The following is a 14,142-nucleotide window of genomic DNA, read 5'->3' as shown; positions in this document are numbered from 1 at the left end:
ACATGAAAAGATGTTTCAGCTTGAGAAAGTTCTTTGTTTGACTTAACAATGTTTAAAGCTTGGGTAGACAATTTTCTCCAGAGTCTGCTATGTAACATAGAATTTGATTATGTGCTTTATTTCTTGTAACAATTTTTTCTGTCATAAATGTAAAGTTTGCTCATACCTGACGGGCCATGACTTAATTGGTTGCATTTAAAAAAAAGGAAAAAGCCTTCTGTACACACACATTCTCTATACTGGAAGCTGCAGTTATTAAACACATTGTATTGGCCTTGTCATCTGCTTATCAAACCAAATAGCAAATCCCAACCACTGCTGCTTTGGCTTTTATAAAACAACTTAATAAAGTTCTAGTTTCTGTATTCTTTTTACGGTAACAGTAGTCTTCAGAATTGGCAACGTCTTGAAATTTGGTCTCATTTTCCTTGGTCTCTTTGAAGTTCTCTCTTAACTATGAAATTTTTCTTTGTGAAGTTTTCTGCCATCACAGGCTTGTGATACTTCTGTTTCCAGAAGAGCAGACAAAATTAGATTTTTAAAACACTGCATGTACAGACATGTGACTTGTTACTCACCAACATCTTGTGGTTGAACACCTTGTTCTTCAGCTGGAAAAGGTGTCTTGTAAATGTGTTTCAGAATTTAATGGTTTTGGCTGGTGAGTCTTGTTTAACTGGCTGAAATTTTTGAGGTTTTTCCTGCATATGCTGAGAGATTTGCTTGCATTTACAAGCACAACTTGTCTGTTAAAAGGAGCTTGCCCAGCATCCTTTACATTTGTACTAGAGGTGATTTGTCCTGCCCTTTTTAAGAGAATTTACTTTTGTGATGATGTTTGAATTCATCCTTTGTTAGTCTAAAGTAATTCAGTGGTGCTTTTTTTGTATTTATTTTTAATGGGGAAAAAGTCTAATCTCCACCTGACTACTACCAGCTGTTCATTTTAATGCTCTTAATTTCTGTATGATCCATGCCTTAAGTTTTACAAAACTGAAAACTATGACAAGCTGAGATTGGTATAAGGCTCTTACCTCTGCGGTGCTTTGCGTGCCACATTCTTTCTTACCAAAAAAAAATCCCTCTTTTGGTCATATTCAGAGACAAGGCAAGATATCAAATAAGTCCCTGCAACTTTTATTTAAGACACTGGAGCACTGAAGTGTTATGCCTGCCTGATTGCTTCTGCTGTTTAATAATACTTAAAAGAGAGAGATTAGCTTATTGTAAGCTACTTGCTTTGAATATATTTTTTGGGTAGTGGATTTATTTTCTTAGCTTTTCAAAGTATATAGAAATGACCACCACTGTTCCTATAGTGGTCATAGAATGCAAACCTTCACCAAATCTTTACCAAATATAGTGAAGTTTATAGAGGTGTATGAAGTTACGCCATCGTCTTTCTTAAAAGGAAAGTGTTCTATCATCTGCTTGTGCTGTCCTGGTTGTGTTTACAGTGACTGCTGTAAATTGGAAGGAGGCGAGGAGGATGAATGATGAATTGTTTCAAAATGAATTCAGAAAAATTGGCTGACATTAGCACAAAGACACTTTCTGGCAATTCTTTCCAGCTAAGCAGCTTTATGAAAGTGCATCTGCATTTTCCTTTGCCACTCCTAACCCCTTCAGGTTTTCTGTAGAAATTCTTAATTCAAGTGGTTTGGAGCTTAGTAGTAACAATCTGGGTCAAATAATATGGTCTGAGATATTCTAAAAGCGGATGTAAACAGGTCAGAAAATTTATGGCAAATTTTCTGAATGCTGAATGAGCACTTGAATGGCAAAGCTCTGCATGCCTGGAAATTTAATGTAAAGTTCTCCTTGCAGAGAACTTCAGTTCTCTGCAAGTTCACTTTCACTGTACTATCCTAATTTCTGAAAGTCCTTCCCTTTTGTAAATCTCTGCAAGTTCACTTTGACTGCAGTATCCTAATTTTTGAAGGTCCTTCCCTTTGGTTTTTTGCTCAGAGCTCTGCTGTCAATTGGCTGAGCATCTGCAGCTGTACAGAAGTTACTGGCTCATTTATCAGGCGACTTTCCTCCAGTGAGAATGAACTGTTGCATGCCCCAAAACGGTCATACCAGCTCTGAGTTCGCTCCTGAGACAGAGGACTTCATTCAGACTTCTGGCAGGTTTGGGACCTTGGGGCTTGCCTACACAATAAAACGACTGCAGCATGTATAGGCAAACCCAGGGCTAGTTTTAATTAGCATTGGTAACAACAGTAATAAAGACAGCAGCACAGGTTCAGCAGGTGTGAAGTGAGGGGGCAGACATGTATTTTGATTGAAAATATCTCCTGGAAACTCAGGTTGGCCCATCTTATTTGCTGTTGTTGAGGTGCTGGGGAGACTGCAAGCTGGTTTTGGTTGACTGGCCCAAGCCATGGCTGCATCCTTCTGCTATGCATGGGAACTGTTGTATTTCCATAACATAAGGTTATGGAAATATGAACCTGCATAAGGTTCTTGAAAGAATCATAGAATGGTTTGGGTTGGAAGGGACAAAATCATAGAATTCCAACCCTCCTGCCATAGACAGGGACACTCCACCTAGACCAGGTTGCTCAAAGCCCCATCCAACCTGACCTTGAACACTTCAGATATGGGGCATCCACAGCTTCTCTGGGCAACCTGTTCCAGTGCTTCACCACCCTTCACAGTGAAGAATTTCTTCCATATACCTAACCTAAATTTCCCCTCTTTCAGCTTCAAAAGATTAAGTTCCTGTAGGTGAAGGCAGGAATATAATCCTGGATGGCATTTCTTGGGTGTGGCCTTTCTCTTTGATCCTGTTCCATGACATCTCATATGTAAGTGTTAAGGTATGTGACAAGGTACATATCAGGGTTTGGAATAAGGCAAAGCTGGAACTAAGGTGCTATTTAGCAGCATGACAATTTGCAGTGCTTTTGGTGTAGGTCATCTCCTTGGCTTTGGAACTTCTACAGATACATCAGATGTCGAAGACCTGGGAAAGCTGCTCTTTCTGCTGCCTTAAGGGACTTTGTGCATGTGAATCAGACTTCTGTACATTGCTCTGTTTTGCAAGCAGTACCCATTTTTTATGACACTTTACTTTAAACAAAGGACAGCCAGTGGTTTCACTGCTCAGGTGGGAATGCAGGAATGACGGAATACACACTCTCCTCATGTTCTTCTCACTGGTGCCCATAGCCAGAGCAGGGCTGTGCAGCCCTTCACATGGACACAGCTTTGCAGATGATGAGGAGAGGGGGGTGTTGGTGTGGCATCACCAGCAGTCCTGACTGTGCTTCACCATAGATGGCAAGGAGGAGTGTGAAATATGGGCTTTGTTTCAGATGTGTGGGCCCTTCCTCCTCCCATTTCCTTGTGGCCCCGAAGGACCCAATTCCTGCCTTTTGTGTCTGCAAAATTCTCCCAGTTCAACTGTGAGTCACTTTTCTTCCTCTAGAGGTGGACTCCCATCTTTCCAGCCCAACTACTTGTTATTTTGGAAAAGTGAAGACTACTGTCCCTTTACTTACCTCAGCAAGAAATAGAGGGGATGGGAGCAATCTACCATCCTAGAGAGCAGGAAAAGCAATTTTCAAGGTCCTTCCAAGTTTCTAAATGGGAAAATCCTGGTTTTCACAGGCAGTAATGTCAAGGCTTGTCCTGGAAGGCCATTTTCACTTTTAAACTTGCATTTTTTTTCCACAGTTTTTGCTATTCTCGCTTCTAGGGTAAAATGTCATTTTGGTGTTAGAGGGTAAGCCAAATGTGATATGTTTGGGCATATATAGCTGTTCTGTGCCTGTATTTCTTTGCAGCTTCTACCTGTATGGAATTAAACCCCTGTGCTAGGAAAAAGAATGTTCAGAGCTGTTTACCTACTTGGATTTCTGCTTTTTAAACCCAATCTAATTGATGCTAAATAAATTGACATGGGAAAGATAGAAGGATCTCAGGAAATAAATGGCTGCAAACTATATGTCATGCTTACAAATGGATTCTGTTTGGGGCGGGAAATGGATTTTAATTATCTTCTATAGAGACTGTAGAGAGATGGATGGAACAATTGTTCAAATGAAGTTATTTCCATGAGCTCACAGGCAACAAGCCTTGCTTATCCAACCATGTAAAACAAAGAAAACTCAGGCAATTAATTTAACAAGAGTACTTGGGACATGATATCATTCTGAATGGACGAGCCTGAAAAAACAGCTATTTGGAATCACAGCGGGATACACATACAAAACAGTATCCCTGTGCAACAAAATCCCTCTTAGCTGGGTGCCAAAAATTGGTCTGTTAGAACCATGGGGTATTTGCCCAAACCTGGAGTTTTGGGATAAGCAAATTCCTTTTTTAATACTCACAGTAGTGGCAAGTAAAGCCTATGTGTGATTTGAATTGCTTGTGAGAGAGAAGGTGCCATTTCATACAGTCAATTTAAATATGTTCTTGGAACAAGTCATTACTAGATGTAGATCCACTAGCATTTCTTTTCTTTCTAGCACAGAAAGAGAACATAAACCACTTTTCTTTCCAGTAAGCCTTTTTGTATAATCTTGGACAATAACAGCTGGTGGAACAGCTTCTTTAGTGCAGGTAGTCAGGGGGCTCTTAAAGTTGGCAAGAGAAAGATGCACTATCAGTAGCAGTATCTAGTTGGTTTTTTTGCTGTTCAGGTTACGCTTGCAGTAAGAGCTGTTTCTGGTTCAACTTTTCTCTCCCCTCACAAATGCTGGATTTTTAAAGCCCTTCTTCATTTTTTCTCCTCCTGTTTTTTGCATTTTCAGCTGTTTTCAGTTTTGCAGCTCACTTTTTTAATAGCTTTACATAAAAATAACAATTGACTGGTTGTGGAGTTTCTTGTTTTCTTTAATGAAAGAGCAAACCAATGAACCAACCGTATAGATCAGTTCTGGAAGGCAAATCGTCATACCAACAGCTCCCTTCTCGAACAAAGTTAATAAAGATATTGGAAACCTCCTTATTCCTACTGTAGCTTCTGGTTTAGCAAGAGCCAGAGTTCATGCTGCTTTTGCCTGGTCCAGGTTTTGCTGCTTTTGTCACCAAGGGGACTGGGGCACAGCAGTAGGGGCAACTCAGGGTCTGTCTGTGCCCCCAAAGCCTGCAGAGAGAAGCAGAGGCACCACATGGCTGCCGTTTGTCAGAGCACGTGGTGTCTGTGCAGAGATGCCACATGTGTGTCAGGGTGTGTGGTGGCTGGGCACTGCTCCAGGCACTCGCTTGGGGCAAGGCATGGGTGACACTGCGGTGTTGGTGACAACAGGGAACACTTGTCCTGCTGCAGGTCTCATCCTTACACGTGGGCCGTCTGTGCCACGCTCGCTGATGAGCTCAGCCGGCCTCAATCCATGTTCGCTGTGGGGGAGGCGGTGTGCGGTCCTGCTGGTGGGACTGCCCTGCTGAGCCACCCCAAAGTCAGCTGGGGACAGAGACATGAGAGACATGGAGCTCCTCGAGCAGGTCCAGTGGAGACCTACTAAGCTGATCACGGGACTGGAGAATCTCTCTTACGAGGAAAGGTTGAGGGAGCTGGGTGTGTTCAGCATAAGAGATGACTGAGAGGGGAACCTCATCAATGGGTCTTCTCAGCCAGGCTCTTCTCGCTGGTGCTGAGCAATAGGACAAGAGCAGGTAGAAACTGATGCACAGGAAATTCCACCTGAATACGAGGAAGAACTTCTTTACTGGGCAGTTGACCACGCATTGGAACAGGTTCCCCAGAGAGGTTGTGGAGTCTCACTGGAGATATTCAAGAACCATCTGGCCACAATCCTGTGCCATGTGTAGGATGCCTCTGCTTGAGCAGGGAGGTTGGACCAGATGACCCACTGCTGCTCCTTCCAGCCTTACCCAACCCGTGACTCCGTCGCCCCCAGGCCGTGTCGGCCGAGGCGAGGCGGCGCGGCCCGGCCCTGCCTCGCTCCGTGAGGCGGTGCCCGCGGGCTCGGCGCGGGGGCGGGGTGGCCGCGGGGGCCGGCGGCGGGGCGGCTCCTTCTTTGGCCATGAGCGAGGTGCCGGCATTCGGCCGCCGCCGCCGCCTGCGGGACGCGGTGAGGGAGCGGCCGCAGCGAGGTTCCGCCGGCGGCAGCGGGCGGGTGGGATGGCCCAGGCCAGGATCAGCGCCAAGGCCAGCGAGGGGGCGCAGCAGCAGCCGCAGCAGCAGCAGTCGGGCGGGCAGCTCCGGGGCCGCTTCTACCGCTCCACCTCCATGGCCGACCGCTCCAGCCGCCTGCTCGAGAACCTGGACCAGCTGGAGCTCAGGTGGGCCCGGGGCCGGGCGCTGGGAGGGAGCCGGAGCCGTCTGGCACCGAGCCGGTGGCTCCGCAGCGCGGGGCGCGGGCGGGCGCGGAGCCCTCCCCCGGCGGGGCTGGGCAAGGGGGAGGTGAGGATTCCTGAGGGGTCCGAGGGAAAAGGGTCCCCCCTTATCGGGGTCGAAGTTTAAAAATGGGAGCTGCTGTTCTAAGGTGAACTAGCGTGGCCTGGAAATACACGAAAATAGGAATATTATATGAATGTATGAAAACAGACGTTTTTCAGAGAAAGTGCCAAGGACAGCTTTGGATTTATTACGCTTCCCGGTTTGGGGAGTCTTTAGCAGGCAGGGGATGGGCTGCGTGCTGTGACACGGCGTGTACGAGCCCGCGGTGGGTCTTAGCTGTCGCCCCCGTCCCGCATCTGTCGGGCAGGTGTTTTATAAGAAGATGCAGGAAATCGGAAGATAAAACGGGGTGTCTTTCGGGCTTTCGGAGGCTCTGGCAAGCCTTCAAGCTGCAGTGCTGAATGCTGGCGTGTGAGCCTTCGTGTCTTCCAAACCGCCCTTTGCACTTACTGTTTCAGCTGTGGATGTTGTTACCTGTGTACATGTCCACCTCCTCTCTGGGGTGTATTAAATCCTGTAGCTAAAATGTGAACAGCATTATATTCTGAAACTTAGGTGTATTTTTCCAAAGTTATTGCAAATGCTGTATGAATTTCATCGTTGTGCCAAGACATGTCATGTCTTTTTCTGCTTGAAAATTTGACATTCCATAAATAATACTATTTGACTTTTTTTCCCAGTTTGGCCTCATGAAAGATGATTCTTTACCTTTAATCATCTTCCTTGTTCTCTCAGCTCTGCTTAATTACACAGTGTCCTTTCTGAGGTGGATAGATGTGCAGGATGCCACTGATTCACCTCCTCTGGTACTGTTTCAACACACCCTTTCCTTCATTACAGCTGCATATTGATCAACGGCTTTCACAGAACCACCCAGAATGTTTCTAGGACTTTCCTGTAATTAAAAGAGCTCTGTGGGATGCAGGAGTTGCATTTTTCCCTTTCTGCCTGCATTACTTTGCATTATTCAGGAGTGGACTTGATGTGCTGTTATATTAGCCTTTCACTTAGCGTGATTAAATCTCCTTGAAGTCCTTCACAGACTTCTCTGTATTTGACTAAACAAAATCCCAGTCTGCAAACAAGTCTCCCTGCTTACTTGCAGGTCTAGTGCATGATGAATATATAATCACAAAATGAGCATCAGAATATGCAAAAATGTGTTTTAAATTTGCTGAGTGACTCTGAAACAAAGCAGACAGTTTGGTTAGCCAGAAATTAAACCTCCAATTAAATTTTCAAGTCTTTCAAACAGGCATAGTTCTAAATGCAGAATAGCCATTAAAAAAAAGTCAAACTAATTTGATAGAAGTCACTCAAGTCTTATGAGGCACAACTAATCAATGTGCCTCACTTCAAAGTTATGTGAATGACAGGAGAAAAAGCTTCCAAACCTCTTCATTCTCCAGCTGGTTTGGTTTAACTATAGACCCTTGAGATGTTGCTTGTAAATATAAGTGAAAATTTGTCAAAGTGAACTACAGTCTTAAATTAAACCCCTCAACAATCCTCAATTCTCAAGTTGCTTAAGGTCAGACAAACTCTGAAGCAACTCTCATCCCTTTGGAAATCATAGAATCAAAGAATGATTTGGACTGGGAGGGACCTCAAAGATCAGCTAGTTCCAAACCCCCTTCTGTGGCAGGGACACCTTCCACTAGACCAAGTGGCCCTATCCAACCTGGCCTTGAACACCTCCAAGGATGGAGAGTCCACAGTCTCTCTGGACAACCTGTTCCAATGCTTCAGTGTCCCGACAGTGAAGAATTTCTTCCTAATATAGAAATCTACCTTCTTTCTGTTTGAAACCATTGTAAAATGCTCCAGTTTGAACAGCCTTCCTTTTCCTCTCTTTCCCTCCACTGTAAGGGCTTATTTTCCAACAGTAATGGGGTATTTTTGTACCTCCCTGATAGGTGTTTGTGGAGGGGCTTTCTTCTGCTTGGAAAGTGAGCAGGAAAGGGGAATTAATTTGGCTGCCGGGGAGTGAGTGCCCCACGCGGGGGTGGCAAGGGGGGCAGGTGGCACATGTGCCCCTTGCCAGAGCTTGGACCTTCATGTTGCCCTGGCTGCCAGGATATCTCGGGAGCAGCTGGAAGGGGGACCAGAGTCTCTTGTGTATGAGTCACTGTGTTCTGGTGGTTAAGTGAACACGTAGTTCTAGGTGTGATGATACATAAGTCAGACTCTTTCTGATTTTGAGGTTTTTTAACCTAATTTTTCGTACTTTTCTTGTTCTCCTTCGGATCAGCCATATTCCCCCACTGTTCACGCCTGTGTTCATGGGACTGCTCACTTGGGAATGGACATTCAGCTGAAGCACCTGAGGATGTCAGAGTGAAAGCCCTTGCTTTGTCTCTGTCTAGTGTGCTCAGCTCCATTTCAGGAAAAAAGCAGCTTCAGATGTTTCTTACTTCCTCTGAAAACTTATCTGCACCTCTAGCACATGGGCTTTAACAGTGAGCTGTTTAAGTCAGTCAGTAGTTTAAAGGACAGAGTTATTGCAGCTGTCCTAAGAAAGCAGGTGTCGAGTTTCTCATCTGGAAACAAAAGCACAGGCTGGTCCACCTGTTCCTCAGGGGAATGCTCTGCTCATATAAATGGTATGTAGCAAAGAAAGGCACTGCATAGCTAATTGCTCTTGGACGAGGAAAATCAGAAGTAAGGAATGTATTCTTCAGTCTTAGGTAATGGATGGGCTATTTAGTTGATGTTCAAAGTGACAAATACACTCCAAGTAAAAATATGATTGGATGTTTTCATCTGTTAGAAAAAGACCATGCTGGCTGCATTGAAATAATTGATAACTAGGCATGAATATGACTATTTTGTGTTCTCTTTTCTTTGCCTTCTATTCTTTGGCTGGTTGTTTCTTTGAGACTTGGGTTGTTTTTCCACTCCTTCCTACAGCAGTCACCTCTGTTAGAAGTTTCTCCTCCAACCTTTTTCTTTTTTTTTTTTTTTTTGGTGCCCTGCACAAAGAAAGTAAACATTTAAAAAAACCTGTGAAGTTAAGACACATTTTAGGAAAGAAGTTATGAGAGCTGACTGCAAGGTGTGGTCCTGACACTCTTGCAACAAGTAAGGAGGGAAAGGTGCGCAGTCCCTGCCAGGCCAGGGTCTCTCCTTGGCCTGTAGCTGGGCAGCCACTGGGACCCACCCCAGCACAGAGACAGGCAGAGGCCTTGCTACAAGCCAGGGCAGCGAAACAGATTGAGGCTATGGTGGGTCTCTCACCTTGGTAAAGGCACTCAGTATTTTCTCTGGAGCATTAGTTTCCTGAGGTTGATGTATGTGGTTTCCTTTTCTTTTTTTTTTCCTACTAGAGCGCTGTTCTGAAATGACCCTGTCCCATTGTTGTGTTGCACTCTATATTGCAGTTGAAAAAATGGTAAAAATAATTCTGAAGAAGCAATTATTGAAAATAAAATAGTTCTTAAGATTTGGTTATAAACTTTCTGTAAATTAATGTAAATCAAAGTTCTAGTTGGTAAACGATGGGTTTGGGTTTGTATTTTTTTTGTTGTTGTTGTTTGGTTTTTTTTTCAGAATACAACATTAATTCTGATAATTTGGCTTTTAGGTCCTATCTCACATACCAAGCTGGCTTTTGGGAGCAGTGATATTTTAGGCACTCTCTTTAGAACTGTACCAATTCAAGATACATCTCTGCAATGCAGTTTTTCCACATTTTTCTTAGGACCCAGGAAAGCCTGTGGAAATCACAGTTTGATCTGTCTACTGAAGGCAGAACTTTATAGTTTTTAAGTCAATGCAATGATATACAGAATCTGATTTAAAAACACTATTAAAAATTAAATTCTGCACTTCAAAGTTTTTATTTACAGCTTTCCAGCAACCACATTTTTTCAACTGTGAAAATACTATTTTTTTAAAAAGGCATGGCAAGGCATTATGAAAATTTTTCTAGACTTCCTAAATTATAAAGTGAAGACATCTGAAGTATGAAATGACTCCACCTGCCTCATTGCTCTTACTAACCAGTCCAAAATAATAATTAAAAGCATTTGCTCTCGGCAAGAATTTGCATTGCATTAACTTTTCCCATTCCTCCTCAGAGTGAACATTAAAGCCAAGGCCTGAAGCCTGTGCTTTCACTGACTAAATTAGGCAAAATATTTTGTAAAACAGAACCATTTCATGAGCAGGCTGCATGTGAAGCATGACTATTTATATCCCCAAAAGCTCCCATTCTTCTGCCTTCTTTCACCCTCTTTTCTCTTCCTGCTGTTTTTCCGAAGTTACCTGTCCTCAGCCAGCCTGTGAGAAAGGAGCAGCAGCTCTGTGCCTGTCTCAAGAGATACACCTTTTTCTGCAGAGGCAGCACCATTTCTGGGCAGTACTCAGTAATGCTGAGGAGCACAGAGCATCTAAGAGACTTAACAATGTTTTGGTTTTTCTCCTTTTCTGGCCAGGTTTGATAAACATTTCAGGATAGATGGATGGATTCTCGTGATGCAGCTAGACCTCCTCAGCTGTGAGCTGCAAGTGTCTGAAACTGTCAGCCAGGTTCACGTGATCCTCTGCTTTTCTGTGGGGCGTGGGAATGCAGAGTTGATGGCTTTGGTGCAGCTCTTGCAGCCAGTTTCAGCTTGGCAAGTCCTCTGCAAGCCCCTACCCTCAAGTCTTCAGGGAAAAGCCAAGGGAGTGGGATGTTTCCCTCTTTTGTACCTGGTCTTCAAAGTGTTGCATTAGAGTTCCCAGATGTTCTTTTCTGTATTACTCAGCTGAATACAAAAGCCCCCTCCTTAAAACTGTGGCTGAGAATAAGACATGAATTAAGGAATTGGACTCAGATTTCTCATATGGCATTTTCACATTGCCCGTGGAGAGCTGGGTCTGTGCCTTGTGCCACGAGGAGGGCAGACCATAGGCACCAAACCACGCAGCCTACTTGAGATCCAGTAATTACAGGGACAGCAGTTCCCAATGGACTTTCCCCTTGCCCTCACTGCATCACATGTGAGTTTCAGCACAGAGAACAGGACTGGAGTAGGGGTCCGGTTTCAGGAGGAACTGACTGACGTGCTTCTCTGCATGCCCAGAAATAGGAGCTGCTCCCACAGAAGCTTCCACCCTCTGTGAGTCACTTCATGGAGCATTGCTCCATGGAAAGCACCAGTGACAGTGGGGACAGGAAGTCCAGTTTCTTCTCCCAGTGACCAAGGCACACCACTCGTTGGGGAAGGCCTTGTCACATCAATAAAAGTGTGTGAACTTTGTCCCACTCACAGGGTTTTCTCCTTTGTGAAAGGGGTTGTTCGGCTGCAAGGCGGCATTTCAGTTTTCTGAGTGTTTGCTGCTTTGCAGGTGGATCACGTGGGTTCTGCACTGGTGGTCTGGGGGCACCACTGGGAGCCAGGGCCCTTTGCTGCCTCCTTCCCTGCAGCTGCCACTTTCATTGACAAGTTCCCAGATGGACTCGGTCCATTTCCCTTCTGGTTAAGCAGCTGATAATAATTGCCAGTTGGCTGTAAGGACTTCTGCTACATGGTTGTAGGACCATAAAGCTCTCGGTATCCAGATTAACCGTGGAATAGGACAGAACAGCACTATCAGTAAAATAAATAATTGCAGGCTGATTGGATTACTGTTGTTTTGTTTTGCTCCTCCATTTGTTTGTTTTTTAAAACTATACTGAGTCTTGAAAAGTGAAGTTGAGATACAGGAAGAGGTAGTGAAATGAGGAAGTCTGGCTCATGGATAATTAAGAAATGACTGTACTTCTTTAAGCTGAAGTTTAAAAAATAAGTTTTTTGGCAGCTATATAGATGAACAGCTATTTTATTATTTAAACATTTTGTTTGGTTCAACCATGTACAGGGTAGAGGCTTTCCGTGACGCAGCATCTGCTATGGAACAAGAGAAAGAAATCCTGCTAGAAATGATCCACAATATACAAAACAGCCAGGATATGAGGCACATCAGTGAAGGTGAGAAGCTGCTTTGCCATACCCTCCAACTGACCCAAAGTCAAACCAGCCTGTCCCTTGGGAAGCAGCTCGATATGGTTCCTTGCTGCCAGTAAAGGTGCAGCACTGGAGCCAGCTGAGGCTGTTAAGGGCCACCCATTTCCCTGAGATCCCCTTTTCTTAACTGTAAATTCACGCTGTTTAGGCAGATGAACTACCATTAATGTCATTACTGTATATGTGAAAGCTCATACTCAGCTCACTGCACTGATATATTTTCAAAATCAGGCTTACTATAGCTCAACAGAGGGAGAGACGTTGATTATGATGATTTAATATAGTTGAAACCCCAGCATTTTAATGATTTTGACTACTGGACAGGTTACAAAGCCTGGAAGAACCTGATGATTAAGATCATTGTCGTAGTTGTATGATATTTGGCTTTAAATATATTCCCTAAACCTAGTATTAGGTGCTTTAAATTGCTGGTTTATTGGCTCTTCAAGAGCCTACATGTCAAATATGTTGTGTCCATATTTTAGAAAAGAACCTATGTTTTCAGAAAATAGAAAACCATTTTTTTTCATGGCCTCTAGTTTTCTCTTTGTGGTGTTCTGGGATATTGTCTAAATCTCTCCCTCAGTGTGGCTGGCACAGAAGGCCAGTTCTGTTAATGAATGTTTCCTGATAATATTGTACACTTTGCTTTAATGTAACACAGTAAGCATTGTGTCAGCAGTAGAAAAGCATTGCTTACATTTTTAGTAGAGCTTAATGCCTCATTTCAAATCAGAAGACACTGGCTTCTATCAAATGAGTAGGACTTTGGCAAATGCAAAAAGCTCATTTCTGGCTTCTGGAAATCTTGTTGATTGTCACTTAAACAAACGTTGTTTATTGCTAAGTTACAGCAGTTTGAGTGTCTTGATGATGCTATTTGCACAAGAGTGTATTTGCCTGTAACCAAGGATACGTTATTGTTTTCAATTTAGGTGAGAGAGAAGAACTTAATTTGACTGCTAATCGCCTGATGGGCCGAACCCTCACTGTGGAGGTTTCTGTAGAAACCATCCGGAATGCCCAGCAGCAGGAATCCCTACTGCATGCCACAAAGATGATTGATGAAATCGTCAATAAACTTCTAGATGATCTGGAAGACGCCAAAATGCGCTTAATATCACTTTACGGTGCGTGCACATCCGACGTGCCGGCAGGACCCATCGATCAGAAATTTCAGTCTGTGGTAATCGGATGTGCCATTGAAGATCAAAAGAAAATCAAAAGGCGGCTAGAGACTCTGCTGAGAAACTTGGAAAATTCTGAAAAGTCCATCACGTTGTTGGAGCATCAGAAATCATCTGTTCGACAGTCTTGCAACAGCAAACAGGATTAATGCATCCTCCTGGCTACTTCTGGCAAATCGCAGGATAAGCAAGTGCCCGTAAAAAGCACACAGAAGCCAAGAAAAAATTCTCTGTACGAGCGCACGCGTATGTACACATACACACGCACCAAAGTATCCTTGATTCCAAGTTGCAAGCATTTAATGGGTTTTGGTAGCATTGGCATTTTCTTTTGGCAATAAGGAACGCTATCAGTTCCTCTCTAGAGTCAATACCGCTCTATTGCAAATTGTAATTGTGCTTCTGCTGAACTCACAGAAACTGTCAAAATCTAGCCTTTCCTCCATTCTCCTGGGTGTTTTTTAAACTAAAGTTGTTTTGTCCTATCATGAGATTTCAGCTTTTCTCTGCTGTATACGTAGTGTGTGAACCAGACTTTTGGGGGACAAGAGATAAATCCTGGCAATAAATCAAAACCATTAATAAA

General features: G+C 43.8%; 1 protein-coding gene across 1 annotated transcript; it reads left to right on the top strand.

Moving 5' to 3' along the window:
• The first annotated feature begins 5,932 nt into the window (after positions 1–5,932).
• Positions 5,933–14,142, top strand: BAG2 (BCL2 associated athanogene 2). The gene is made up of 3 exons (XM_017834824.1): positions 5,933–6,261; positions 12,224–12,333; positions 13,305–14,142. Exons 1-3 carry the CDS (start codon positions 6,101–6,103, stop codon positions 13,703–13,705), a joined length of 672 nt encoding a protein of 223 aa, XP_017690313.1. The 5' UTR covers positions 5,933–6,100; the 3' UTR covers positions 13,706–14,142.

This window comes from Lepidothrix coronata, unplaced genomic scaffold, assembly GCF_001604755.1.
Source record: "Lepidothrix coronata isolate B3197 unplaced genomic scaffold, Lepidothrix_coronata-1.0 Scaffold241, whole genome shotgun sequence".
Taxonomy (NCBI): Eukaryota; Metazoa; Chordata; class Aves; order Passeriformes; family Pipridae; genus Lepidothrix; species Lepidothrix coronata.
The sequence above is the reverse complement of the archived record's forward strand: the minus strand, read 5'-3'. Positions and strand labels throughout refer to the sequence as shown.